Raw genomic sequence first — 25,209 nt, forward strand, 5'->3', positions numbered from 1 at the left:
ATATTTTAGACTAAACACTGAATGAAGTTTTAAATCATAATAAGAATAATTGGATTTTATAAGTCTACACATGGACATATGAATTCTATCTGTATTTATCTAAGAAATGCATCTAATTTAGAAAAACATAAAATTACAAATTAAACCTTTTTAAAAAAATAAGAAAGTACACACACAGAGCTACAAGTCACACTGTTAAATAGCTTTCATACTGTATGAAAAGATCTACACAATATTTAAAGAAGAGTAAAACATATTTTATTGAAATCCAAGTTAAGTAATGGTAAACACCATTAAATCATATTTCCAATACACAGCATTTACTTACAGTACAATATAATGCATTACAATAAAATACACAGCATACACAAATACACTGTCTCTTGGCATTTTGTCAAACACTTTCTTCCTTTACTAAAGGCAAATAAGTCACAACAGATATGTTCAGTAAACCACTCTAGTTTCAAACATATTGTGACGTAAACTTTTAACTTCACACAATGAATATATTTTCAGTTACATAAAGGAACAAAACTTTATTAATATCCTCACTGTGAGGCATGAAGATACTGTGATATCATTTTACTAAAAGAGCTGTGTTGTGTGGTGAAATATCTCCAGTGTGAACTTAATTAAGAGGATATAATCCTCATTACATATCTTCTCATCAATATGATGAAACACTAAAAATGCTCAGTAACACCATGAGTGAGCAGGCTGGAAATATATTTCCTACATAGTGAGGAAGAGTGCTGCTCCCCTCAGGTCTCAGAGTGTCTGTGTATCAGAGTCTCTACCACGGCCTCCACACGGGGCCTCTGCTGCTGCTGCTGTCCTGCAGCGTGGTGGGCCTGAGCGTGGAGCAGACTGGGGAGGAGCTGGTGACTCTCTGGACCTGATGGAGCTGCTGCTCCTGCTGCCGGAGGCCCTGCAGAGGAGAGACAGAGGTCTCTATGTTGGATCCTGGAGAGAGGAAGTGCACAGAGTCCCTCCAGCAGTGAGAGTAGCCTTGATTGTAGTCGCTCTGACAGAGGCCCGGCTGCAGCTGCTGCCTCAGGAAGCTCACTGTCATCTCCAGGATGTCGGCCTTCTCCAGCTTGGAGTTGGGCTCCTGCTTGTGGAACTCCTTCTCCAGAATGCTCTTGAGCTGCTCGATGCAGCTGTTAATGCGATCTCTGCGCATTTTCTCCACAACAGGTTTTCTCACCTGAGGAAGAAGATAGAGGTAGGTAAGCTCACAGTTCAAATTCAGCAATAAACAATCAGACATGTGAACTGATGCAAAACCCTTAAAATCCTCTTTAGTACTTACTTTGATGTTTTCCCTCTCAGAGATCCTGATGTGGTGAATAGAGGAGTAGTTGGTGGAGCAGGGAGCCATGTCTGTGCAGGTGAAGTGAGCAGCTTCTTCAGGATGACACTCTGATCCCTCTGGAGGAGCCACTCTTCATTTTATAGGGAGTTATTAGCATAACAAAGCCATGTGACCCAGGCAGGGCAGGGGTTTGCAACAATGGGACACACATCAATAACTCAAGAGTGAAGCAATCACAGGCTGACCAGCAGAGATAAAACCATTCCCGAGATATATATCAGACTGGGAATGATATGCTGTCAGTCTCTTATCAGGAGCTGTTGCTTATCTCACACTCCAGTTACACCAGGGAACACAGCCCCTACCTCCTGATGGGCTCCCAGGGAATAATTAAACATGATTTAATGCATTAGTAGCATCCAGAGAAAAGGTTCTGAAATTAAGCATGTTATTATACATATAATTGCGAGTGTGGGTTTAACTTAGATATTTCTTCTACTTTGTATTAGAATAATTATATATATGATATATAATTATATAATAATATAATATTTCAGATTTTGTCCTTTCAAATCCTTTGCAAAAAGTCAAAAACATCTTTTAATGTCACTGTTACAAATTAGGTTTCTTTCCAAATGAATTTCACATTATAATGATGTGAGGACTTTTATGATAAATACATTATTACTGAAATAAACAACATCTTCCACTCTGCTGAACCTGCAGATTTAATGGCATCTAGACTGTAAATCGTCCTGCATTTATTTAATTATACTGTATGGTTTGTGTCGTGGGACATCTTGGGTGTCCCATTGTAGTTTAATTGTTTTTTTGAGAGTGAGGAAGGTGTTCCGGCCTTTAATCTCCAGATGAAACATACACATTTTAAATATTGTGTGATGATGAATATTAATTTTCCCCAAAAAATTCCTGAGATCTTCCCCACATACAGATCCTCGCTCCTTGGTGTGCCGACAATACAAAGCTCCTGCTTGTTCACCCATGGCACACTTCTATTGTTGACAGAGGGTATTAAGCTGTGAGTGGACGCAGAGACTGTGGGAAACCCAAGCTCGGACTCTACTCACACATCTACTGGTCAATAGCGCTGACCTCCCAGCCACAAAAGGCCTTTTCATGTCTCCTCTCAAACAACAGCCAACAGCAGCACTGTGTGTGTGTGTGTGTGTGTGTGTGTGTGTGTGTGTGTGTGTGTGTGTGTGTGTGTGTGTGTGTGTGTGTTTGTGGTTGCACATGCACACAGACACAAGACGGGCCAATTGTGCATTCATTTGATATGCAATGAGATGTTACGTCATGCTGCAATACTAAAACTTTTTTTCTGTGACCAGCTGCCACTTGTTGTCAGATCCGTGGAAATATGATCTCATCGCTTGTTTTTTTGACCCAACGCTGACATTTATACACAATAAACATATTACAGGTCACTGAAAAAAGACCACCAACACATACACTTTTTAATTACCTTGATTTTAGAGGTTTTCTACCAATTATTTTAATATTTTGTAACTTCCCCAGAGACATTAAATGGTCTCACAATTTTCTTCAATTTCTTTTTATTTCTTTAATAAATTCTGAAAAATGACAATGACAGTACAGCTGCCAGGGGGCGCTGTTGATTCCCTCCAACAGCACATACATACATCCTCTTATTTTCTAAAGTCAGTGATTCTATAGTTGATTTTTTCTGTCTCTGTTGATGAGACATACAACTCAGCTGTCAGTTAAGGTTTATGAATTGATGCAAGGAGATGAAAATGTCAAATAAGCATAATTTTGACAATGCTGGTGATAGGATGTAATGATTGATATTTGTGTTGAAAAAAAGTAGGAAAAAGCACTGCTTACTAATAAAATGAATGACGGCTGAATTTAATTTTGTTGTGTATTGAGAATATTAGGGATATGGTGTGTACATGAGAAATCTGGTTATTCATATGCCTGCAAAATTATTCAGTATCCAGGTTTCTGATCATCTGTGTGCAGTTTGTGTCTTGATTTCTCACCAACTCTGCTGCTACTGGATATGCTGTTTACAGGTGCAACTCACAATCAGGAGACTCCAAAAACCAGATCATAACCAGGACACTTGAATACACGCTCACTATCACATATTTATGACTTATTTGTTTATTTAAAGGATTCCCATTAGCTGATGCTGTGGCAATCAGCTAATCTTCCTGGGGTCCATTCCTATAACACACAATACATAACACATTACATGATGAACATTAACTGCATTACATAAAATTACATCAGAGCTTACATTCATATACAATTCAATTCATTCAATTCATACACTTGAATAGAACAGATCCATTATTAATCATATTAGTTACACTTGTGCCTTGCACTTCTTTTTCAAAGATTCTACTGGGGGCCTTTATTAGTTAGGACAGGTAAAGATATACAGGAAAGAGAAGTACAGAGAGGCAACATTCAGCAAATGGGTCAGAATCAAACCCAGGCCTCTGCAGTAAGGACTCAACTTACATAGGGCGTGTGGTGATCTACCATGCTTCATTTTACGCAAACTTTACACTTTTCCCTCACTTTACATGGACTATTTAAAATTAGTTTTCATCTTTAATTAGTACTAATAGTGAGTGATTTAAAGTGGAATGTACAAATGTACACAGACTCAAAGATAAAGTTTATTTTGTTATTCTCTGCAAAGACATTTTAAGACATTTCAAAACTCATCAAGGATCTTCAAGGACCTAGGCTGCTGAAGTGTCCTTGAGCGTTAATTTCCCTACTTAGATCAATCTAATACAACTTACTTTGTACACATACAATTAACCTTTTACACCCAGTTGCAGGATAAATTCAAAAGTGAAACCGTGATGTTTCCATTATTTTACTGGTTAGGCCTGCATCCTTACACTTTTCACCAGTTTTCATCAACTTTAAAAAGTAAATGTCATTATTTGCTCATGGTATACATCTGAATACAATTCTGAAAATGGGCAGTTGTGTTCATTTGTGGCTTTAGGACAATAATATAAATTTTGGGCAGGAAGTAGCCCCCGAGGAAGGCCAGGACACTGAAGAGTATGGCAAACACTTGTGCGGCCACGGTGAAGGGCCCTCTGCTTATGAGGTAGAGAGTGAAGAAGCTCATCCAGGAGATCATGTACACCATGAGGCTGAAGGTGACACACTTGGCCTCATTGTAGTTGGCTGGCAGGTCTTTGCCCATGTAGCTGAAAGAGAAGCAGAGGATGCTGAGCAGTGCAACATATGCGAGCTCAAGGCCTGAACCACCTGAGAGGGTGTTACTGCACTCTATCACAATGCTGTCCTTGTAGAAGTCAAGATCCTGGGACGGCTGGGGAGGGGTGATGGCCACACGGAGCACAGATATGAGCAAGATGGTGACGGACACCAGGAAAATGGTGAACTCTGGCCCGTGGTTTTTGGTCCACTTGTCATAGGCTGGCGGCAGCTTGGATGCAAATTTAAAAATGCAGACGACCTGGAGGGCGCGCACAGTGATGGAGGCCAGGCACACAGTGAAGCTGAAGATGAATAGAGGCTGCTTGAGGATGCAGGCCAGAGGGGATGGCTGGCCAAAATGGCACAAAGAGCTCATGGCAGCGACAGTCAGGGCTGCCAGCATCAGTAGGCAGGTGCGGCCTCCGGCGGACTTGGCAACAGGCGTGTTCAGGTTGATCAGGAGGATTATTGCAGAGCTGGAGGTCATGAGAACACAGCTGGCCATAAAGAAGAGCAGGGCAATGGAAAGGGGGTTGTCCCAGGCGAGCAGCAGGACGGTCCTGTTGAGACACTGCTCGCTACTCTCTGGAGACCACTCCTCAGGCAGACACTCCTGGCAATTAGTGGGATCTGAGGAAGACAAACAACATAGAAATAAAGAGAAAAACAACAGGGATGTAAATGCTTGACTGGGCATTTTGTCCAGAGTGATAGAGTTCAGATTTATCATGGGTGAGTCATCAAGATAAAATGTTGTGGTCTAGAAGAGAAAACACACACTGATTGATGACACTGATCCTTTTCAAAAGGGGGTTTTGCATCCCTTTGGCACCTGAGTCAGGACATAGTGTGAGTACTCAGCACCACCTACTGGTCAACCTCACACACAGCATCTGGAAAATACTGCTGCAATGTAGTATTGATAATTTCAAGTAGACTTTAAAAAGACTATAAAATCACTTCCCCTGCACTCTATTTGTCAGAGTGACCTTTTTTGTGAAAGGTGGAGGGGGACACTGTCTGCAATCATCTTTGATGGTCTCTGTCTTTATCTTTCTATAGGAAGAGATATTTTTCTCTTTCATTTTTATTTGTTTTCACACATTCACTCACATGCACCACTGACACTGACAACCACATTTGATGGGTTTGTATAATTAATTGCTACATTTCGCAACCCCATCTTCATCACAAGCCCACAGGGGAGGTTACGACATTTGTAATCTGTACAAATTCCTTGCCTCTCTATTTTCTCTTTGAATATTTTTCTGGTGCTTTGACCTTATTCTGTGTGTCTTTACGTTACCACTTAAATTAAGGAATGTGGCAGGGGGACAGGCCTCGCAGTCGAAGCAGCATGCGTGTTGCCCCGTCTGCAACTTTTTGTGGCCTCTCGGGCAAGGTGGAGAGCAGATGGATGGCGGCACCTAAACACAAACAACAGGGTTTAAGAAAAGATAATATATAACATTTATTCTATCAGGTAATCTCATTAAGACTCAAATCTCCAGACATAAGAACAGAGATAAAACAAACTACAGCAAACAAAATCAACATACAAACAGCATCAGCATTTCATCTCTAAAAAGGTAAAAACTAGTTAGCAAGTCAGTAATGTATTCCATTTATATTGTGCAAAGTATTGAGTACAGTATTTACCAGTGTTGTGTCAAGAATTTTTTTCCTGTGTTCTAAATTTTACAATTTCATAAATCCTTTCGCTGATTTCTCTTTGATAGTTGCACCACGTTTGCACTGAATTAGAGTTTTTAAGCTTTTACAAAACGTTTACACACTTACTGTACTTGAATCTTCTGTGTGCCACTCAATTAGATTAGTATCCAGTGTGAGTGTAATGGGATCTGGGCTGAAGGTGCCCACCTCTCTGAGAGTAAAGTTCATCCCTCTCCAAATCCAGAAAATTATGTCATATCCTGTGGGCGGGTCACCACTCTTATCAAAGTACACAGAGGTATTTCCCAGATTGAATTGCACCTCCTTAAGCCACAAGAGAAGCTGAGGTGGAGAGGAAAAAGGACACATCAGTGCAGTAACAAAAAAGAAAAGGTTCTCTTTTTGAATGTACAGTAAATGTTCTCACCTCCCATGGATACACCGTCCTCTTTTGGCACTCTCCAGAGTCACAGTCAAGTGCTTGGTGCAGAGCATGAGCCAAAGCATACACTGCCGTATACACATTGAAGGAGGAAGTGATGTCGTATTTCTCCAGGGGGAAATTCATCCTGGCGAGGGTGTACAGGTCGGTGCTCTGTAGACAAATATTGCTTGAGTTAGAGGCTTCCTGTTTGTCACTGGTGTGCTTTGAAGCCTCATATACCTTTCTCTCAAACACCTCATAACCAGATATGGCTGCATATTTGATGGACACGCCGAGCACAGTGCCGATGGTGTTGATCCCAGGTAACCCTGATACAAGAGAAGATGCTACCCAGTCCTCCGACCCAAGCCACACCTTATCTGTCACTTTCTTCTCAATAACAAACGGGAAAAAGTTCTTGACTACTGTCTTGCTGGAGAAAACCACAATGGTGTTGACTTTGGTCCTCAGTATGCTTTCCACAACGTTCTTCATGGTCTGGGTCTTGTCACTGGCGATTGGGAGGACTCCTTGGTAGGCAATGCAGATACCGTACTTTGGTGCTTCCTGGGACAGGGTCTGCATTCCCTGCAGGCCATAGGCATTGTCACTGGCTATAATAGCGATCCAGGTCCAGTTGAAACGAATCAACAGCTGGATCATAGCTGCCACCTGGTTCTTGTCATTGGGAATTGTGCGGAAAAAGGAGGGATAGCGGAACTTGTTGCTCAGCATTTCGTTTGATGCTTCATAAGAGATCTAAAATTAACCAAAAACATGAGGGAAATGACTGCATATTGTATGTTAGCCTTTTCAAGGCACGTGGAATATGTAATAATTCAACACTTTCCAGTTAATAACTTACTTGTGGTACAAGATAGGCCCCCAATAAAGTAGCAGGGGTGAACGTGTTGCTGCTGCTGTCCGGCCCAACCAAACCCACAGGCCTTTGACTGTTGGTGTAGTCAGGACTCTGAAGCGCCACGAGGTCCAGTGCGCCCAGGATACTGGCTGATATCGAGCAGATGTCGTACATCTGGTAGCCCAGGGTCACTCCAGGTAAAATAGGTTGTGGTCCGGTGTTGTTGTTGATTTCTTCCACAGCAAATCTCATGGCTTGCATCAGATGATATCCATGTTGGTTGGCGCTACCTCTGCAAAATGTAACATGTAAGAGGGAAAATAAATTAAGATATGTCAAGTTAAACTCTAGATTCTAGAAGAATAACATATTTGGGTTGATTTTTATGGCCAGGCCATCAGTGAGATACATTTGATTAGTGAAGTTAAATGTTTACTGTACAGTAAAAAAGTGAAACTCACTCATTGCATCGACCCAAAGCAGGCAAACCACTAGTTGGTTCATCTGCGTAGTGGAGAGGAAAGAATCCAGCGATGGAGAAGTCGCCCTTCAGTTGCATCCCCTGTCCCTGGGACATGTAATCCAGTTCCCCATCAGCTAACTGCAGCATCAGCCAGCCTAAGGACAGAAACACAGCACCAAACATGTTCTTAGTTTGCCTCCACCTCACACACGGCAGCTGCGGAAGCTCAGTGTGGTTTGCAAAACGGATTGGAGCCTGTTTTTGAGTGTGTGGATTGGAGGGCGGGATGAAAGGATCACTTTTGCATCTTTCTGGGGAGTGTTACTTGAGTAAAGCTCATTTGCTTTTCATATTTGTTTGCGTGACTGTAGAGTTTCCCTCCCATTGAAATTAACTACATAAATGTAATAAGCCATGAAAAGGGAGACCCGTGACAAACAACTGTAAACCAGAGCAAACACAGACAGCTTGTGGCTCAGTGCAGATCTATTGGTCATAAAGCTGCCATTACTGTTTATTAAAGCAGTTTAAAAACAATTACTTTGAGCAGAGCTCTAATGTGAGTCAGTTTTAATGGACTTTTAAAATGGACTCTTTGTCAATGTTTTTGTTTATCTGGAAATATTTACACTGTAACCCTCAAGGCAAATTTGGTCTGACCCTGAGACGGCCCACACAACCCACTTACACTCGGCCCAGATACAGCAATGAATTAGGGGTCCACATGTGTAATCTGTGATCTGGTATAGCCACATATGGCCCCTGACATAGCCTTATCTCAGCCAACTGTTGCTGGCCCTATTCTGGCCATACAGCGTCAATACAAGTTTTAGCACCGGTTACAAATGTTTGCTTCAACTAAACCTTAAACAAGCCACTTCATTTACCGTATTGGCAAAACTGTAAAATGTCATTAGTCACATATCTCTCTTCCTCTCCTCCCCTGTCAGCACTGCATGTGAAATAATGTGTAGATAAATAGTTAAATGAGTAGATTTAGACAGTAACTGAACACTTGGAAACCTTTGCCAAAAAGATAATATAAAATACAGTTGGCTGAGATATGGCTGTGTCCTGGGCCATATGTGGCTACCAGAGCTAGCCCACATGTGGACCGTCGTGCATTAATTTTTTTGGCCGAGTGTATTGGCCAGACCATATTATTTATGTGGGAACTGGATAATAACATGATAATACTTTGGTGCTGTCCCTTTCAGCCAGGTCTCTCTTATTTTTACTTTTGAGGAGTTCATCGCCCTCATGACACAATGTGGAGGTCCTGTAAGTCCAAAAACATCATATCCAATGCAATTATTTAATTCAAGAGACAAACATTTAAGTCCTTCATTAGGGAAGACGGTTTGTGTGCAGACAACACGCTAGACAATTAGTCACTTTAATGGTGACTGTCAAGACAGCAAACAGGTTTAACTTCTTCTGTAGTTAATTAAGTTAACATTTTGAGTTCAATTCCTGAAACAATTTGTTTTTAAGAAAATGTCGTTTTATATTTTATATCATTGCCAGTCATCTTTAAGAGAAAACAAACTGAGAGAAAGAAGTTACACAGTAACAGTTACAACTCACACAGAGAAGTTTATAGATTCCTACATTTGACCAAGTATGAACCTGTTATTTTCACACACTGATCCTCACAAAAAGAGGAAGCATTTGTAAAGTCAGATGTAACTTCAGAGTTCTCAGCCAATTAGTCTCCACAGAAGATATTTTAACTTATCATAGCAGGATATGTACAGGTGAAACTGATAACATTAAAATGACTGCATTAGGTGACCCAGATCCGGGGTCCTGGTACTGTCCATGCTGGCCCACTGGCAAGATTTACTATGAGACTAAAAAGGAACAAATATTTCAAATGTTAGTAGTTATATCTGTGTTTTTGCTGCTTAGATAAAATGTCTGTCATGAAAAGTGCAGGTGTGGCTGAATTTGCATTTTGGTTGACATTTGAGGCTTATTTTGATAAACACACCTGTTGTACCAACAATTTCCCTGATACTCACGTGCGTGTAGGACCTAAACCCTTTGTTTTGACAGCAATATTGTGCATTTTGTCAACCGCAGTATTACAGAGGCAAAAGGACATGTAAATTTACACCCAAAGATTTGAGCGACAATATTTGCTTCGTGTAAGCCTATTTGATAATAGCTGATAATGATTTATGATAATTTCTATTCAAACATACTTCCAACATGTAAGATCAACAGCTGATTCAACTAATGCTTACTTTGTCTTTCAGGAGGTTTTCATAAAACAATGGTGTCAGATTAACTACAAATCTTTCTTATAACTAGTAACTGAGTAATGGCTGAAACAGTTCATCAGTAACAGTTATCAAGTAATAGGTTTAAGAAACAGATTGGTTTAAATTGGTTGAATAGTAGAATTAAAAGTTCTAAAACTCTTAGTTCACACTATTGATACCTAGAAGAGTTCAATATATAACACATTTGTGCATTTATTCCAAATAAACTAATTGTAGGTTAATACATTTAATTTATCATGAATGCTATAACTAAATATTTGACCTAAATAATCACGATGAAAAAACAAACAACAAAATTCTAGCTTTTAATTCATCAATCAAGCTGCTGTATTGATACATCCCTGGATTATGTTTTTTGTTTTTGTTTTTCATGCTTTTCTAAAAAACAACAATTAAACAACATACAGACATTTTTCAGAAGCTACATACATGGTGCATTATTGTGAATGAATAAATAAATAAATAACAATAAAAGCAATACAATAAAGGAATATTTGACAGTAATAGTAAAATATGAATCAAATAAAAATTGCAGTCCAGGGGACATCCTCATAATACAGTAATGTATGTAAAAAGTTCATCTTAAAGAAATTTAATTACAATTAGATCTCAAAAAGAGATTTTAATTTAGGGGAATACTTAATAGTATGACAGAATATCACAATATTTTGCTCATTGTGTGTAAATTTGCAAAATAGGGTCTCAAAATACAGTAAATAAATACTTGCCCATTAAGAATATAAGCTTTAATGTTAATGTTACAAACACATTTAATTATAATGTCTTTCCTCACACTATCTATCTATCTATCTATCTGTCTGTCTGTCTGTCTGTCTGTCTGTCTATCTATCTATCTATCTATCTATCTATCTATCTATCTATCTATCTATCTATCTAATCCACAGTTTTATTTCTGGCTCGGTGTTAAAGTATGTGCATCTATTGTTATTTACTGTGGGTCTTATATTTTCATCCCTGATAAAGGGGCTGATGCCTGGCTGGCTCTGTTTGCGTCACTACTGTGCGACGCACATGTCGAGGTGAAAGTGCAAGCTGCCATTTTTTCGAAGGAATCTTCCTGACTAGTTAGACAAGCAAAGACAAACTGGGAGTTTCACCGTCACTCTGTAGCGGCTTTGTTTCATCTGTAGGAGTACTGAAGACATCCTGCACGAACAACAGAGAGGCTTTGTTGATTTAAACTCGGGTTAAAGCGCGGGCTTAGCTCGGGGCTGCACTGGTCTGCAGATGGCAGCTTAGCTCGGCTAGCTAACGTTAGCTGTGTCTGTAAACAAACACTGCAGTCTGTGAGGAAACAGCCGCTGAGAAACGAGCCCACACCTCGCAGGTTTGTTCAGTAGATGTGGTCAATAGTTCAGGGAGGTAAAGGGCTCATATAAAGTTAGAAACGTAGCGGTAGGTGGAGGCAGGAGGCGCTTTGGTGCCGCATGTCTGCAAGTTAGCGACACAACTTCAGTTTTGATGACAGTGCGAGTTTCTCCAAACTAGGTCGGAGCTCAGTCGCTTTAGAGCGGGTCGGGGTCAGTCGGGTTCACGGGGGAGACACACACCTACACCGGCATGTCGTCCTTCTCTGAGTCGGCCCTGGAGAAGAAGCTGACGGAGCTGAGCAGCTCGCAGCAGAGCGTCCAGACTCTGTCTCTGTGGATCATCCACCACCGCAAACACTCGGGACTCATCGTCAAAGTGTGGCACAGAGAGCTGAAAAAGGGTGAGAGCTGTCAGTACTCACTGCTGCGGCAGGTTTTTTTTTTATATATATTTTCTGTAACAAAACACGATATTAGCATGTAAACTGCAAAGATGAGGTTATGAGTCAATGTGGGTTAAAGGTTGTAATGAACAGAGTAATCAGCAGAATAACTGTTGAAGACATATTCATATATATATATATATATATATATATATATATATATATAAGAGAGAGAGAGAGAGAGAGAGAGAGAGAGAGAAAACAGTGTGTCTGTTTAAAATGCTGCTTTCAAACCTGAATGGGACAAGCTTTTCTTCTTGTGTGTTCTTTGTGTGCCAAGCTTTCCAATGTTTAACTTACCTTAGAGGCAGAAAACATCCCGAAATATTCAGGATGTCCAGATGTTCGACACAAATAATGATAACTGTATATCACAAGTAAGGAGTCCACAATACTTTAATCTTTAAGTGTGAACATTTGAGAAACTGTGACCAGAAAATGTTTGGTACAGTGTGGTAATACCATAACTACATGGTAATGGTATGTTTATATAATACCCAACATATAGTCAAAAACAGGTCATGTTTTGGTTTTATTGATCATGTATTATGTTTGAATGGCTGACTCCACTATGATTATGGTTACAAAGACAAAACATACTGGCAAATGTGAGAAATTGGTTACTGAAGTAGAGTAGATAAGTACGTTGAATAAAAATAGGTACAGTAATAAATTAAACTTGATTGCAAACTAATTTAGGCAGCATTGATCATTAAATATTGATGATAATACTGTAAGAGACTTCTTTTTAAATATTGAAATATCTCTTTATGTGTCCTCCAGCTAAATGCAACAGGAAGCTGACGTTCCTGTATCTGGCCAACGATGTCATCCAGAACAGCAAGAAGAAAGGACCAGAGTTCACCAAAGACTTTGAGACTGTCCTCGTTGATGCCTGCTCACATGTTGCCCGGTAGATGTGATGTGTGACCACTGTAGCTACAAATAACAGCCTGTGTAATAAGAATCCCATGGAGCCAGTTTGTGAACATAGAAACGTGCTTCTATATCAATATATCTAATATCAAACATTTGGTTCTATAATTCCTATAGTGCAATTGTCTGTTTGTGTAACATCATTTAAGCTGTGTGGTGTTTCTTTGTTTTGTGGTGTATATCTGATCTTTTCAATGAATCCTCTTCTTCTGCTGTGCTCTGTTTCTCCTACTGTTACCGTCCTGCAGTGAAGCAGATGAGAATTGTAAAAAGCACATGGAGAGACTGCTGAACATCTGGAAGGAGAGGAGCCTCTACAGAGGCGACTTCATTCAGCAGTTAAAACTGGCCATAGAAGACTCAAACAGCCCCAGGCCTTCAGGTTAGACAGTTTGTTTTACAGTGTTTGTTCTTGGTGGGCGGTACCACAAAATTAGGTTTTGATCCAATACCAAGTAAAACCAGGGCTAGGATCCCTGATACCAGTGATTTTTTGGATTAAAAGTAGCTAATTAAGTATATTGGGGGAGAGAATGATGAATGAGGTGAATGCATCATTAATAGTCTGCTTCTGAATATATTTTTAATTACAACTGTAAAGTATCAGTAGTACCTATACTTTAGGTATCAATATCTCAAGTGTTTGTTTCTTAAAACGTTGTATACGGGTCCATATCACATATTATAGCAGAGCAATCCTATACATTGTAATATATTGATTCAATATATTGAAGGACACTTCAACAGTCCTTATATTTTATGTCGATGCTTAATTTAAAAATAGCTGAATGGTGACTAACTGCCATTTTAACTTCACCTTTGCTCTCGGATTTCTTCTGAGTAACCTAAAAGTTAATTCAAGTAGAATTTATATTTGATATGAAACAAATCATAAAAGGATAAACGATGAAATACAATTTGATTTGTATTGTGAAGAAGTTAGTTTATGCTGTTGTCTCTATCTATAGTGTAATATGTTACATTCATTACATCATTAATTGATATTTATTCTCACTCTGCAGAAGAGAAGAAGGCTGTGAAACGAACCTATCAGAAGATCCAGGAAGAGGAAGACGATGAAGATGACGACTACAGAAGCCACAACTCCCCTCACAACACAGACATCACGGCAACTCAACTGGTAGGAGGCCAACATTTTTAAATGTTTCTCTTGCATTTCACTCTTTTCTATTTGCTCTGCTGTCTTTCTTCTTCCTGCTCTCATGTGCCCCCCTTCTTTTCTACCAATCTCTTATTCTCCCCCCCACTCTTATTGACTCCTGTTGACTTTCTCTCTTTATTCCCTTTACACACGTTCAGACAGAGGAGCTGGTGAAGGCCCTGCAGGATCTGGAGAACGCTGCATCAGGCGACGCAGCTGTTCGTCAGAAGATCGCCTCGCTGCCGCAGGAAGTCCAGGACGTTTCCCTGCTGGAGAAAATCACTGGTAAGACCTGAGTGCTCAGCTTGATCCAAAATGACTTTTCTTTAATTATTTTATAGAGACATTTTTAACATGGAATTGCAGTGATATCGTTTTACTGATTATTGAAGCAATCAATCAAAAATTCACAATACTAAAAACAAACGTTCATGCACAGAAGAAAGATTTTACATAAGATTAGATGGTCTTAGAAGTTAAAGGCCTTGTTCATAACGAAACTGAAAATAAATATATATATTATAATATTTGACTAACAATCCACTTTTGGGCCATTCTAGACAAGGATGCAGCAGACAAGCTGTCTAAGACAGTGGATGAAGCCTGTTTGCTGCTGGCGGAGTACAACGGCCGGCTGGCTGCAGAGCTGGAGGACCGGAGGCAGCTGGCTCGCATGCTCACTGAATACATCGGCAGCCAGAGGGAGGCGCTCATGGAGAGAGAGAAGAAACTAGAGGCAAGACACCACATACACAAACAGAACAGTCAACAGGATACAGAGAACGGAGTCTGAATCTGTTTCTACTTCACTAATTAGTAATGAGTGTTAAGTCACTTTTTAATAAGAATAATACAGCGTTTTTAACTAATTGTCCTGTTGAGAAAGTCATTAATGTCAACATTGTTTCACTTAGTACATTGGCATTTACTTCTCGTCTTTTTAAACTGGCATTAAAAAAGAATTTGGGAGTCTTTAGTTAATTAGAGAGGCAACCAGTAATTTAAATGGCAAAAATCTGAATGTAGGCACATTTTTGCCTTTCCTCTTGGAATTTGGACATGTGATACAAAATGGATTGTTTAATCCAAATGCATCTTGTATTTGACTGCACAACTCAGAACCTTTCAGCTCTGTAAACTGTGAGTCCAACTGACTTTACCTGATTTAATTCTGGTTTATGACAACAGTATTACTATTTTTGTAGTTTTCAGCATAATTCCTTCTGGTTAAATCGTTATACTCACCATTAAATGATGACATCCGGAAACATGGTGTCGTGACTAAATAGTTGTCAGATAGGGCAAGCAACTGTATGTTGTAAACATCCATCACAGTTTATAGACCAACTTCCAGTTCACATTTGACCTACTGTACTAACTGTTTGCACCCAATTTTCCTTTGAATTTAGTAAATTAATTGAATTGACATTTCGTGTGCACCCACCTTCAGTTTTACCTCTAAGTCAGTGTTTGAGTTAATCAGGCTTCTTTACAACTTTATTGCTTGTATTTCCTGTTCATACATGTTTTAATTTTAGTTTAGTGTAATAATAACTGCTAGAAATAATGGCCGAAGCTCCACAAATAAGACCCAAGTTGTAATACACCTTAATTATCTTTTAAAACCACATACTTTGACCAGAATGTGAATGAGAGTCATAGTTACAAGACAGTTTGAAATAAGTTATTGTAATTGTTATTTGTAAATAAGTATTTTAATTTACACCAGATATCTGTGCTTGTGTCTTCTCGTCTTGCAGGAGTATAAGCAGAAACTGGCGCGGGTGACCCAGGTTAGAAAAGAGCTAAAGTCCCACATCCAGAGTCTCCCTGACCTCTCCCTCCTGCCCAATGTGACCGGCGGTCTGGCCCCGCTCCCCTCGGCCGGAGACCTCTTTTCCACCGACTGAAGGTCTTTGCCCAGACAAACTGCCCCCCTGCCCCTCCCCACCCAAACCCGGCTCCACATTTGATTCACAAAAAACTTCTAGCTGTTTCTCCAGCCAGAGGACACGTGTGGTCAAACCTGCAGGACAAGAAGGGAGGAAGGGAGATCAGAAGGAAGGTTTGGTGAAATGAAAACGCTCTGCAGAGGAGAACAGAGACTCTGTTAGCCTGGATTTTTCCAGCGCTTTTGCTCGACCGACAAGGATTCCACTTCACCAGCTTGGAAAGTTTGTTTCCGGTTTGTTTTTATTATTTTTTTAACGCTGGAAAATGTCAGTGATCTAGGAGGAGGGGTTGGGGTAAAGACGCAAAGCTTAGACAGACATAAATGTTGGTTGTCAGGACGTGTCGATCAAAGTGTCTTTCTGTGTGGTATATTTTTGGCTTCTGCAAGCAAAAGATGGCCGTTTGCTCTCAAAATGCTCAGAGGTTGTGACTACACTGTGAAGAGGATGTACCAGTCATTAGTTTTATTTTTTGGCTTTCAGTTGGGGGCTTTTTATTGACACATAGTCTGATAGGTGGTTTTGATGTGTGTGTGTGTACAATTCTAGAAGATATCGGATTGGGTTCGGTGTACGTTGCTGAGTTCAGTAACACTACCTAGAGACGGAAATTTAATAGGTTTTGTGGGACAGTCATCGTTTAAAGTCAGTAGACAAGCTCTGGTTTTCATGTCCCGTTTGCAAGTGTTTTTTGTTTTTTTCATTTACAGACTAACTTTTTGCAACTCAACGCGCTCGTTTGTTTTCTCACTTTAATTTGGACAGATGCTTGAAATATGATAAGGCTAATTATGTTCAGAAGTTTGTACTAGACAAGTTGTGAGTTTTACAAAACAAATCCTGGAAGTTTTCAAATAAACCTCTTTCTAAACATCTTTAGTTGTATGAGAAAAAATGTATGAAACCCCAAAACTAAAAAATACAATATTTTCCTTGGAGGCAAAAAAAAAGGCAAGAAAAACGAAAGAAAAGTTTTAAGTTTTAGTGAACGTAGAGCTGGGCAATATGGAAATAAAGAAATATCAAGTAGATTAGAGAAATACCCTTTTTCTGATGTTATGTATAAAGAATAAATACAGGCTGTAATGTGAAATGTAAGCTAAAATTTCAAGTATTAAAGAAAATTGTGTTCAGTGATTCATAATATTAAATTCCCATTGAAATTATGTATGATATTTTGTGCATATTGCTCAGTCCTACCAGTGTGTAGATGTCCAGTGATGAAATATTTTACGAAAAAGTAGCAGCAACAGATTCACCTCTGCTGTCCCTTTCTCAGGTTTCTTTTTTTAAGTGAGGTTACACATTACAAATCCCTTAATTGAGATATTAAGGCCAGGAAGTGCGAGTTATTCCCAAAATCACAAAAGTTGTCATGATTTTTTGAACAGAACAATGTGTATCATTTGTTTAGCTCCTATTTGATTTTAAGTTGTCTGTATACAGAAAGAGGAACTGATTTGAGAAGTTTTATGATAAAAGGTCAGAGATGTTTACTTGGAGAGCAGAGAGAACAGTTGCTGTAAATTCCCTACTGATTCAACAAGCTTGGGCCAAGAAATGCTGCTGCAAATCCCCTTTTCAGTAAACTTTCAGATTGATTGGCGTCTCCTGACAAAGTCTTTCAAACAGCAGGTAAAATGTGAATCTCAGCAGTGTTTGTCAAACCAAAGGTGTGGATGTAATCATTATAACAACAGATATCTGGACCGGTTTCTGGTGCGTTTAAATGTCCCCAAATGTCAGATCAACTTTTTGTGGCTGTCGAGGTTAAAGTTTAAGGAACAGAGAGTGGAGGGATTTTGACCTATTATTTGGTACAGTCTTGATTATAATAAGTAAGTTAAAGATAAATACATAAAGTGTTCAGTACACCACTGTACGACAGGAAGGATTTCAGCACCATTTTGCCCCAGGTGTGCTTCACTGTAGATATTAGTTAGTTTTCTTACCTACTTGCTGTGTGGTATGTTTCTCTCTGTAGAATCATACTGTACTGCCAGGACGCTGCCAGTAGAGGTAGTGTTTTTCTGTAATGAAAGTGATTCAGTGGATGCCAATAAACTGGAACCATTTGAACAAATACTGTTTGTGTATGTTGTCAACACATCGAACCCACACTGTTAGATGTGTTGCTTGTATGTTTTTTGTCCCACATTACACAACATGAAATCATACATGTATATAATAATTCTAGGAGCAAGTGTTTTAGCAAATGATCACTATAAGATATGTTTATCAGACATGTGATCAGGTTCTGGTTTTAACACACAAACTCTGGGAAACAAGTGTATATAATTACACAATAAAAGAGGAATGCAATATCAGCAGGTGGAGTTGGGCCAGATTAAAAAAATGTCTGACTACAAGAGTTCCTCTCCTTACCTTCAGAAGCTGTGTGGGTGGGAGGAGAGTCTACACTGCAGAAAACTGGAGGTGAAGAAAACACAAGAATACAGCAATAGTAATATGATGAGCACAGATGTTCCTTTTGGGGTTTCATTTATATTTAGAGCACAAAAAATCCAGTCCAGTTAATGTGTCCTTTATTCCCATGTGTTACCAAAGAGACAGAAAGTGTGTTATATATGTAGTCATACAGACAGACAGACAGATTTAGTTTACACAACAGTCATAATCACTCGCCATACTCCAGAGACAACAACAGTAATGTTACCCATCATGGCCACATGGGGGCTCTATATTCTTCAGAGTGATCAACACAAGACTTTCTGAGTTGTTTAAGGCTTCCCTTATAATTGAGGAAAGGGTTTTTAAATGTCCCCTATGTAAGCTAATAAAACAAAGGCTTTGAACATAAAAGTGCCTTAGATATCATTAAAGTGAATGTATTTGTATGATTTTTACAGACCTGGGCTGTACGCAGGGAACAAAGGGGGGACAATTTATTTTATTTTAATTACTTATACATAAATTAATAACACAATCACTCAGTTCCTCATTTTTCTGGAACAATAGCTAAAGGCTTCTGCCAAACTTATATTATTCATTACAGATGTTTATTTCAATTCAATTAAATTCAGTTTTATTTGTATAGCACCAATTCATAGCAGAAGTTATCTCAGGACACTTTTCAAATAGAGCAGGTATATGTTGGATATACTGTGTTTAGGATCAACATTGTATATCTGTAGATTAGCAGCTATATATAGCCTCATCTATAATTCTTTCACTGTGAATGACACTCCATCTAAAGAACCTGTCATTGGAATGTCTGTTGCTGTTTAGGGTTCTAGAGCAGTCGTAACGATCCATTCTAGAATCCCATAGTAACCTGAGCGAGTGGACTCAACTCTCACACACAGCTAGAGAAACCTGATGTGAGCCACAAGAGAAACCTGCAGGATATAAACAGTAAAAGTTCTCACAGTGAAGAGCAAAGATGAGTGAGACTGGCTCAGTGTATAATGAGCTCCGCATGGAGCAACAGCTTTGTGACGCAGTGATCAAAGTGGACAACGTTGAGTTTCTCACACACAAGCTGATCCTCTGTAACTGCAGCCCATACTTCAGGTGAGCTGGTTATTAGGTGTTAATGCTGCTGAATTTACACTCTTTAGATAAGCAGAGAAACAGTATAAGAGTTAATGAACTGCAACACAACCTAATATTAATAAGCTACACTGATGTGAGGTGTATAAACCAAGAGAATATATAAATATACATTAAACACAGATTGAACATGTGAAATGCTCATTTTTAAATGATACTAATGCTTTTAAAGTTTGTACTGAAGGTGTAGCTCACTGCAAACATTCAACATAACTGTAGGGATCAAAGCTAATGTTAATCTTTACTGCCAGTCTTTTGTGTACAGTTTATTGTAATAAGATGATTTGATCTGATTCACAAGTTATCTTAAATTACATCATTCTTTGAGCTGCATTTGTGATTATAAATACTGGATTTCCAATATTCACGTTAAAAGAAATGTTGACTCTGGTAAACACAACAGACATCATTAGCATTATTTATAGTATTGATGCATATTTGGAGATTCAATTTGTGCATTACTCAATAAAGAGAAAATCACATCCCATCATTATCAGTTTTTCTAATTATTTCATGATTTTCTTGACAGCTTCGAAGGCTAACCCTGAACTCAAATGTAAAAGGATGAATGCATTAAATACAATTTTCAGACTACAAACATAATCTCGTAAAATTGTATCTGTGCAGTGGCTGGATGTAGCTTCAATGCTTGTGCACATGTTTTCTGGCATTTCATCTTACCTTGGTCACATCTGTTCAGAAAAATGCAATATGGGGTGTATTCCTGTTACCTTTTCATAAAGTGTAAATATGAAGTGAAACTGTGGACCACTTTATGTTTAATCCTTGTTTTGCTTCCTACCTGGCCCACAGAGCCCTGTTTACCCACTGGTCAACCCCAGAAAGTCGGGTCTTTGACATTCCCAACGTGTCAGCTGACATGATGAAGCTCATCATTGAGTTTGCCTACACTGACTTTGTTCCTGTGACACAAGAGAATATACAAGAGCTTTTTATAGCAGCAGACCGGTTCAATGTGAAGGGCATCATACAAACTTGCAGTGACTTCCTGGAGCAACAGCTTTCTGCACAGAACTGCATTGGCATCTGGTGGTTCACGGACGTCTATTACAACCCGGAACTGAGACACAAGGCCTACTTCTTCATGATGAATCACTTTGAGGATGTTGCTGCCACCTCAGAAGAGTTCCTGCAGCTCTCTGCGCAGGAACTAGCTAAAATCATTGAGAAAGACCAACTAAATGTAAAGAAGGAGAAGAGGGTGTTTGAGGCCATCCTTCGCTGGATCTCCTATGTACCTGAGGAACGCAGTGAATACATCTCTCTGCTTTTGCCCAATGTAAGTGAGGACTGAACAGTTACTCAGCTGCCACTAGATTGTTTCCTCTTTTACATCTCGTTTACAGTGTTATGAGAACAGTAAAAAGATTAGGGCTGTAGCCAAAACGCCCTTAGTAAAGTCTGCAACACGTCTAAGAACAGGTGATTTTAGGTCAAGGCCAGATGTATAGAGCTAAAAATCAAAACTGACTCCTACACTAGATCAGGCAAAAAAAGTAAAAGATTAAGATGGCGTCAAATACAAAACATCAGTGACGTGGTGTAGTTCTAGAGCCCTAACAATCATTAGGTTAAATTCATGAATTACAGTAAACAGTGTAAAAAGCCTCCAGATGAACAAAGAATCTATAAATATTATAGATATAGTGAATTTTGCTGGAATGAAAATAGGCCTTTTCTATGTGGATTGTACACCAGTTTTGCACCGATATGACTTTGCAAAGATACTTAGAAAGCTGCTTTTTTAAACAAATAACTTCATTAAAGAATATTTAAGTGTAAATAATTATAGTTGACACTGCTGAGAGCACTCTGAGCCACAGTACTGTAAATCACAGCACACTCTGCTTGATGAACTCTCACACTAATATATTACCACAATAATCTTTGTCTGCATTATATACCAGAAATATGTCATATCGGCACATATCGGATGACATATACACCGATACCAATACAATACTGATCTGTCTGTAATAGATAATTACATAGATAAATAGATAAATAGATTGGCCAATCAATGTATTGATCGGGCTCTAATTTGTGACAGTGTTATTACCTTAAATGTATGTTTAACATTTATGTACTGTAACTTCTTAAAGGCCGAAGTATATGCTAATACATTATTGCTTTGATAAGGTATGATTGGCTCATAATATCAGCCATGCCGGGGCATCAGTTGGGACAATTTAATTCCAATTTCTGTCCTCATGTCTCGGTGTAGGTCAGGCTGGCTTTGATGAGTCCAGAATACATCATAGACAAAGTAGCTGACAACGAACTGGTGAAGGCCAGTGAAGAGTGTCGACCGATTCTCCTCAAGACCATGGAGGCCATGCTTGACATCCGAACAAGGAGGTTCTCTGACTCTTCTCTCTGTAACCCTTTGGCCCGTCCACGACTGCCTCCTGACTTCTTGTTTGCTGTTGGAGGCTGGAGTGGCGGGAGTCCCACCAATGACATTGAGGTGTACGATGTCCGTGCTGACCGCTGGGTCAATATAAGTAACAGTGAGGGTGTTCCTCGGGCCTACCATGGCACTGCTTTCCTCAATGGATCACTTTACTGTGTTGGTGGCTTTGACAGTGTTGAACAGTACAGCACTGTGGACAGGTTTGACCTGGGCTTGCACACCTGGCATGAGGTGGCACCAATGCATTCATGCCGCTGCTATGTTAGCGTAACTGCGATGGACGGGTGCATATACGCCATAGGAGGTTATAATGGACGAGATCGACTTGAAACTGCCGAGCGCTATGAGCCCAGTACCAACCAGTGGACATTAATTGCGCCCATGAACGAACAGAGAAGTGACGCCAGTTGCACATCCTTCGGTGGAAAGGTGGGTGTCGCTAAAGAGCAGCTTGGAACTACCGAGACAGCTCTAGCACAGAAACTGCATATTTCTAGTTTGACTCTTAATAGTTCATAAATTGAACAAACCTCACAAGATTTTGAACTCCATTATTTAGATTGTGCTAGCAATCAAATCAGCTTTATTTATCCAGTACTAAGCATCACATTATGTACTATAGTGCCCCTTTTTTCTCTTAGCTGAAACAGGCTAGTTTCCTCCCAAAGGTGTGGAAATAGGTCTAGAAAACACATGTTAATGTTTTTGAATACTTCACTGGAAGTCTTCAAAGGAGGACTTATTGCTTAAATCATTAAATCTCATATTAAATCTCAGGTGTACATTTGTGGTGGCTTCAATGGGAACGAGTGCCTGTCAACAGCTGAATGTTACAGCCCGGAGTCCGACCAGTGGACCCTGATTGCCTCCATGGGCAACCGGCGCAGTGGAGTTGGGGTCACCGTCTACGCAGACCACATCTTTGCAGTAAGCACACAAACAATAACTGTTGATACCCACATAATAACACCGAAACACGGAGGCATGAAAACATGTAAGTTGAGGTTTCAAGTAGGGCTTATTAGTTTTTTATCAGTCCTGACTTCATATTTCACCTTTTCTCTAACAGGTTGGTGGTTTTACTGGAACCACCCGTCTGCGCACTGCTGAGGCCTACAACCCCCACACCAACACCTGGCACGCTGTCCCCTCCATGCTGAACTCCCGCAGTAACTTTGGAATTGCAGTGATCGATGGCCGCCTATTTGTGGTCGGGGGATTCAACGGCTTCACCACCACCCTTGACGTCGAGTGCTATGATGTTGAAACTGGTGAGTGGTCTGATGTCCGTGACATGGAGATTTCACGCAGCGCCCTGAGCTGCTGTGTGGTGTTCGGACTCCCCAACATGGCTGATTACACTGCCCCTAATCACATCCTGCAGTTCTCCAGTGAGGAGGAAGAGGATGACGTGGAGTGATGAAGCTCCATCTGTTTATGAACTGTATTGTTCTTTAAATAAATGTCTTATGCATGAAAAAGATTTTCAGTTTGTGTCACAGCTCAACAGCTTTATTATGAGAACACTAAGAAGTCCTTGTGACCTTTGACCTCCCTGTTGAGGGGTGAAAGAAAAAAAAGCAGCTGAATCTGAATGTCACAAAAAACAGTCTTGTTTGGTGTATATGTGTGTTACAAGACAAACACTGGAGGGCTCCGGCCAGTGTGCAGGCCACTTATCCACAAAAGTACTAACTCATAAATATGTAAGAAATTATACATCAACTTGGGACATCCTGGTGGTCTAAGAGTTTAAGATTCTGACCACATAATCACAATGTCTGCTCTATAATGCACACTACCTAACATACTCTAAAAATACAAATTAATAAATAAAGAGGAACTCCTCAACTCCTGAGTCTTTGGAGGAAGCAAACTCAGATGACTTATACAAAGCCTTGGCGTTGGAAGTGTATCCATTCAACCCAAATGTATTTTGTGGACCATGTTCCCTGGGGTGTCTTGTAATGGATATAGCTGTAATATGGGATGTCAGCGTCTGAGGGAGAGTCAGACTATGTGTGTACCAACCCTTATCATGAGCTCTACACTCCATACTTTTGATTTATGAGGCAGATAATTACATTGCGATTATTTTGACAGATATGATTGAGATGATTATTCACAATTAGTGTGCACTACAGTACTTCATTACAATGCTGTTTGTGACACAGTTTACCAATCTGGATATTGCACTTGGCCATATTGTGATTTTGATAATATTTAGAATAACCCAAAACCAATATAACCCCAATAAGCAAATATTGGCTGATATACCTGACCTGGGCAATTTATCAGGCTCTACACTCTACAAGGACTTCACTGCTCCAAGCTACAGGCATTTGTAGACTGGATCTTTCCTACATGGCAGTGATGATCACACACACATTCACAAAGGCACATAACCTATTCACAGCTGCCACACAAAGCCCACATCAGATCAACCCATCTGGTCCAAAAACACATCTACACAATAAATACATGTAGGTGGATAAGAGAAGAATAAAGCCCCCTCACAAGGACACAGAGAACAAGTACAGACCAACTTTAGTAGATTAAATAAACCTCTCTCTAAACCTATCAGTCAGCAACATAGAAGCGCAAAGACATACCTTCACTTCATAATGTTTTAAATACAGTAAGGCCACAATATAAACACTGAGCAAAGCAAATGAACCTCTCAGCCAACACAAATGTAAAAAAGAAGAGATGAGCTGTACCTTTACTTCAGGTCATTCTCTTTAGGTCCATCCTGTAGTCGTATCCTCGGGTTTCACGTCGTGTCCTGATCTGAAGAATGTACTTTAATGCTGCAATTTAATGAAGAAACAAACAAACTGAGAAAAACTAAATCCAAATCGCGACTAACAGCAGAAAGAGCATCTTTCAGGTAAACTGCAGAAATGAGAACAGCGACTCCTGCGTCTTGGTGGAGAGGCGGCAGGAGTCTGAATTTATTTTCTCCCATGTTGTAATAGTAAAATATGAATTGTTAATTAGATCATGTTAACTTATATACTCCACTTAAACAGGAAGCTGGCTGACTCTGGGGCTTTGTAATCGATGACTTAACCTACTTTCATTTTCATTTGATCTGTCAAAAGTTTCTGTA

General features: G+C 39.6%; 3 protein-coding genes and 1 pseudogene across 4 annotated transcripts; 2 read left to right on the top strand and 2 right to left on the bottom strand.

The window, feature by feature from the left end:
* Window positions 1-235: 235 nt before the first annotated feature.
* Window positions 236-1,472, bottom strand: LOC127377879 (transcription factor HES-5-like; annotated as a pseudogene).
* A 1,976-nt stretch (window positions 1,473-3,448) lies between these two features.
* Window positions 3,449-8,161, bottom strand: LOC127377944 (taste receptor type 1 member 1). The gene is made up of 6 exons (XM_051426284.1): window positions 7,977-8,161; window positions 7,519-7,807; window positions 6,657-7,412; window positions 6,356-6,571; window positions 5,862-5,982; window positions 3,449-5,185 (listed from the first exon to the last, which is right to left on the bottom strand). The coding sequence occupies exons 1-6, from the start codon at window positions 8,159-8,161 to the stop codon at window positions 4,263-4,265; spliced, it is 2,490 nt and encodes an 829-aa protein (XP_051282244.1). The 3' UTR covers window positions 3,449-4,262.
* Window positions 8,162-11,292: 3,131 nt separating this feature from the next.
* rprd1b (regulation of nuclear pre-mRNA domain containing 1B) lies at window positions 11,293-18,173 on the top strand. Of its 2 annotated transcripts, none has more exons than XM_051425117.1 (8): window positions 11,293-11,614; window positions 11,776-12,007; window positions 12,824-12,953; window positions 13,225-13,358; window positions 13,999-14,117; window positions 14,297-14,423; window positions 14,699-14,874; window positions 15,899-18,173. In XM_051425117.1, exons 2-8 carry the CDS (start codon window positions 11,848-11,850, stop codon window positions 16,046-16,048), a joined length of 996 nt encoding a protein of 331 aa, XP_051281077.1. In that variant the 5' UTR covers window positions 11,293-11,614; window positions 11,776-11,847; the 3' UTR covers window positions 16,049-18,173. The 2 variants fall into 2 exon arrangements, with proteins under 2 accessions (XP_051281077.1, XP_051281078.1); XM_051425118.1 differs by having other exon boundaries at window positions 11,776-11,998.
* Window positions 16,505-23,783, top strand: LOC127377257 (kelch-like protein 10). Its single transcript, XM_051424977.1, is given in 6 exon segments — window positions 16,505-16,539; window positions 17,505-17,524; window positions 20,806-20,963; window positions 21,909-22,526; window positions 22,875-23,024; window positions 23,167-23,783. Coding segments are annotated over 6 exon segments (1,332 nt in total). The 3' UTR covers window positions 23,518-23,783.
* Window positions 23,784-25,209: the final 1,426 nt, after the last annotated feature.

This window comes from Dicentrarchus labrax, unplaced genomic scaffold, assembly GCF_905237075.1.
Source record: "Dicentrarchus labrax unplaced genomic scaffold, dlabrax2021, whole genome shotgun sequence".
NCBI classification, from domain to species: Eukaryota; Metazoa; Chordata; class Actinopteri; family Moronidae; genus Dicentrarchus; species Dicentrarchus labrax.

Bases quoted from the DNA above. Each gene is read 5' to 3' on its own strand.
- LOC127377944 (XM_051426284.1), bottom strand. From the start codon at position 8,161: ATGTTTGGTGCTGTGTTTCTGTCCTTAGGCTGGCTGATGCTGCAGTTA. The intron at 6,572-6,656 runs GTGAGAACATTT...TCTCCACCTCAG, and splicing joins GGACGGTGTATCCATGGGAG to CTTCTCTTGTGGCTTAAGGA. The intron at 5,983-6,355 runs GTAAGTGTGTAA...GTTTGTGTTTAG, and splicing joins ACACAGAAGATTCAAGTACA to GTGCCGCCATCCATCTGCTC.
- rprd1b (XM_051425117.1), top strand. From the start codon at position 11,848: ATGTCGTCCTTCTCTGAGTCGGCCCTGGAGAAGAAGCTGACGGAGCTG. The intron at 12,954-13,224 runs GTAGATGTGATG...ACCGTCCTGCAG, and splicing joins GCCTGCTCACATGTTGCCCG to TGAAGCAGATGAGAATTGTA. The intron at 14,118-14,296 runs GTAGGAGGCCAA...ACACACGTTCAG, and splicing joins ACATCACGGCAACTCAACTG to ACAGAGGAGCTGGTGAAGGC.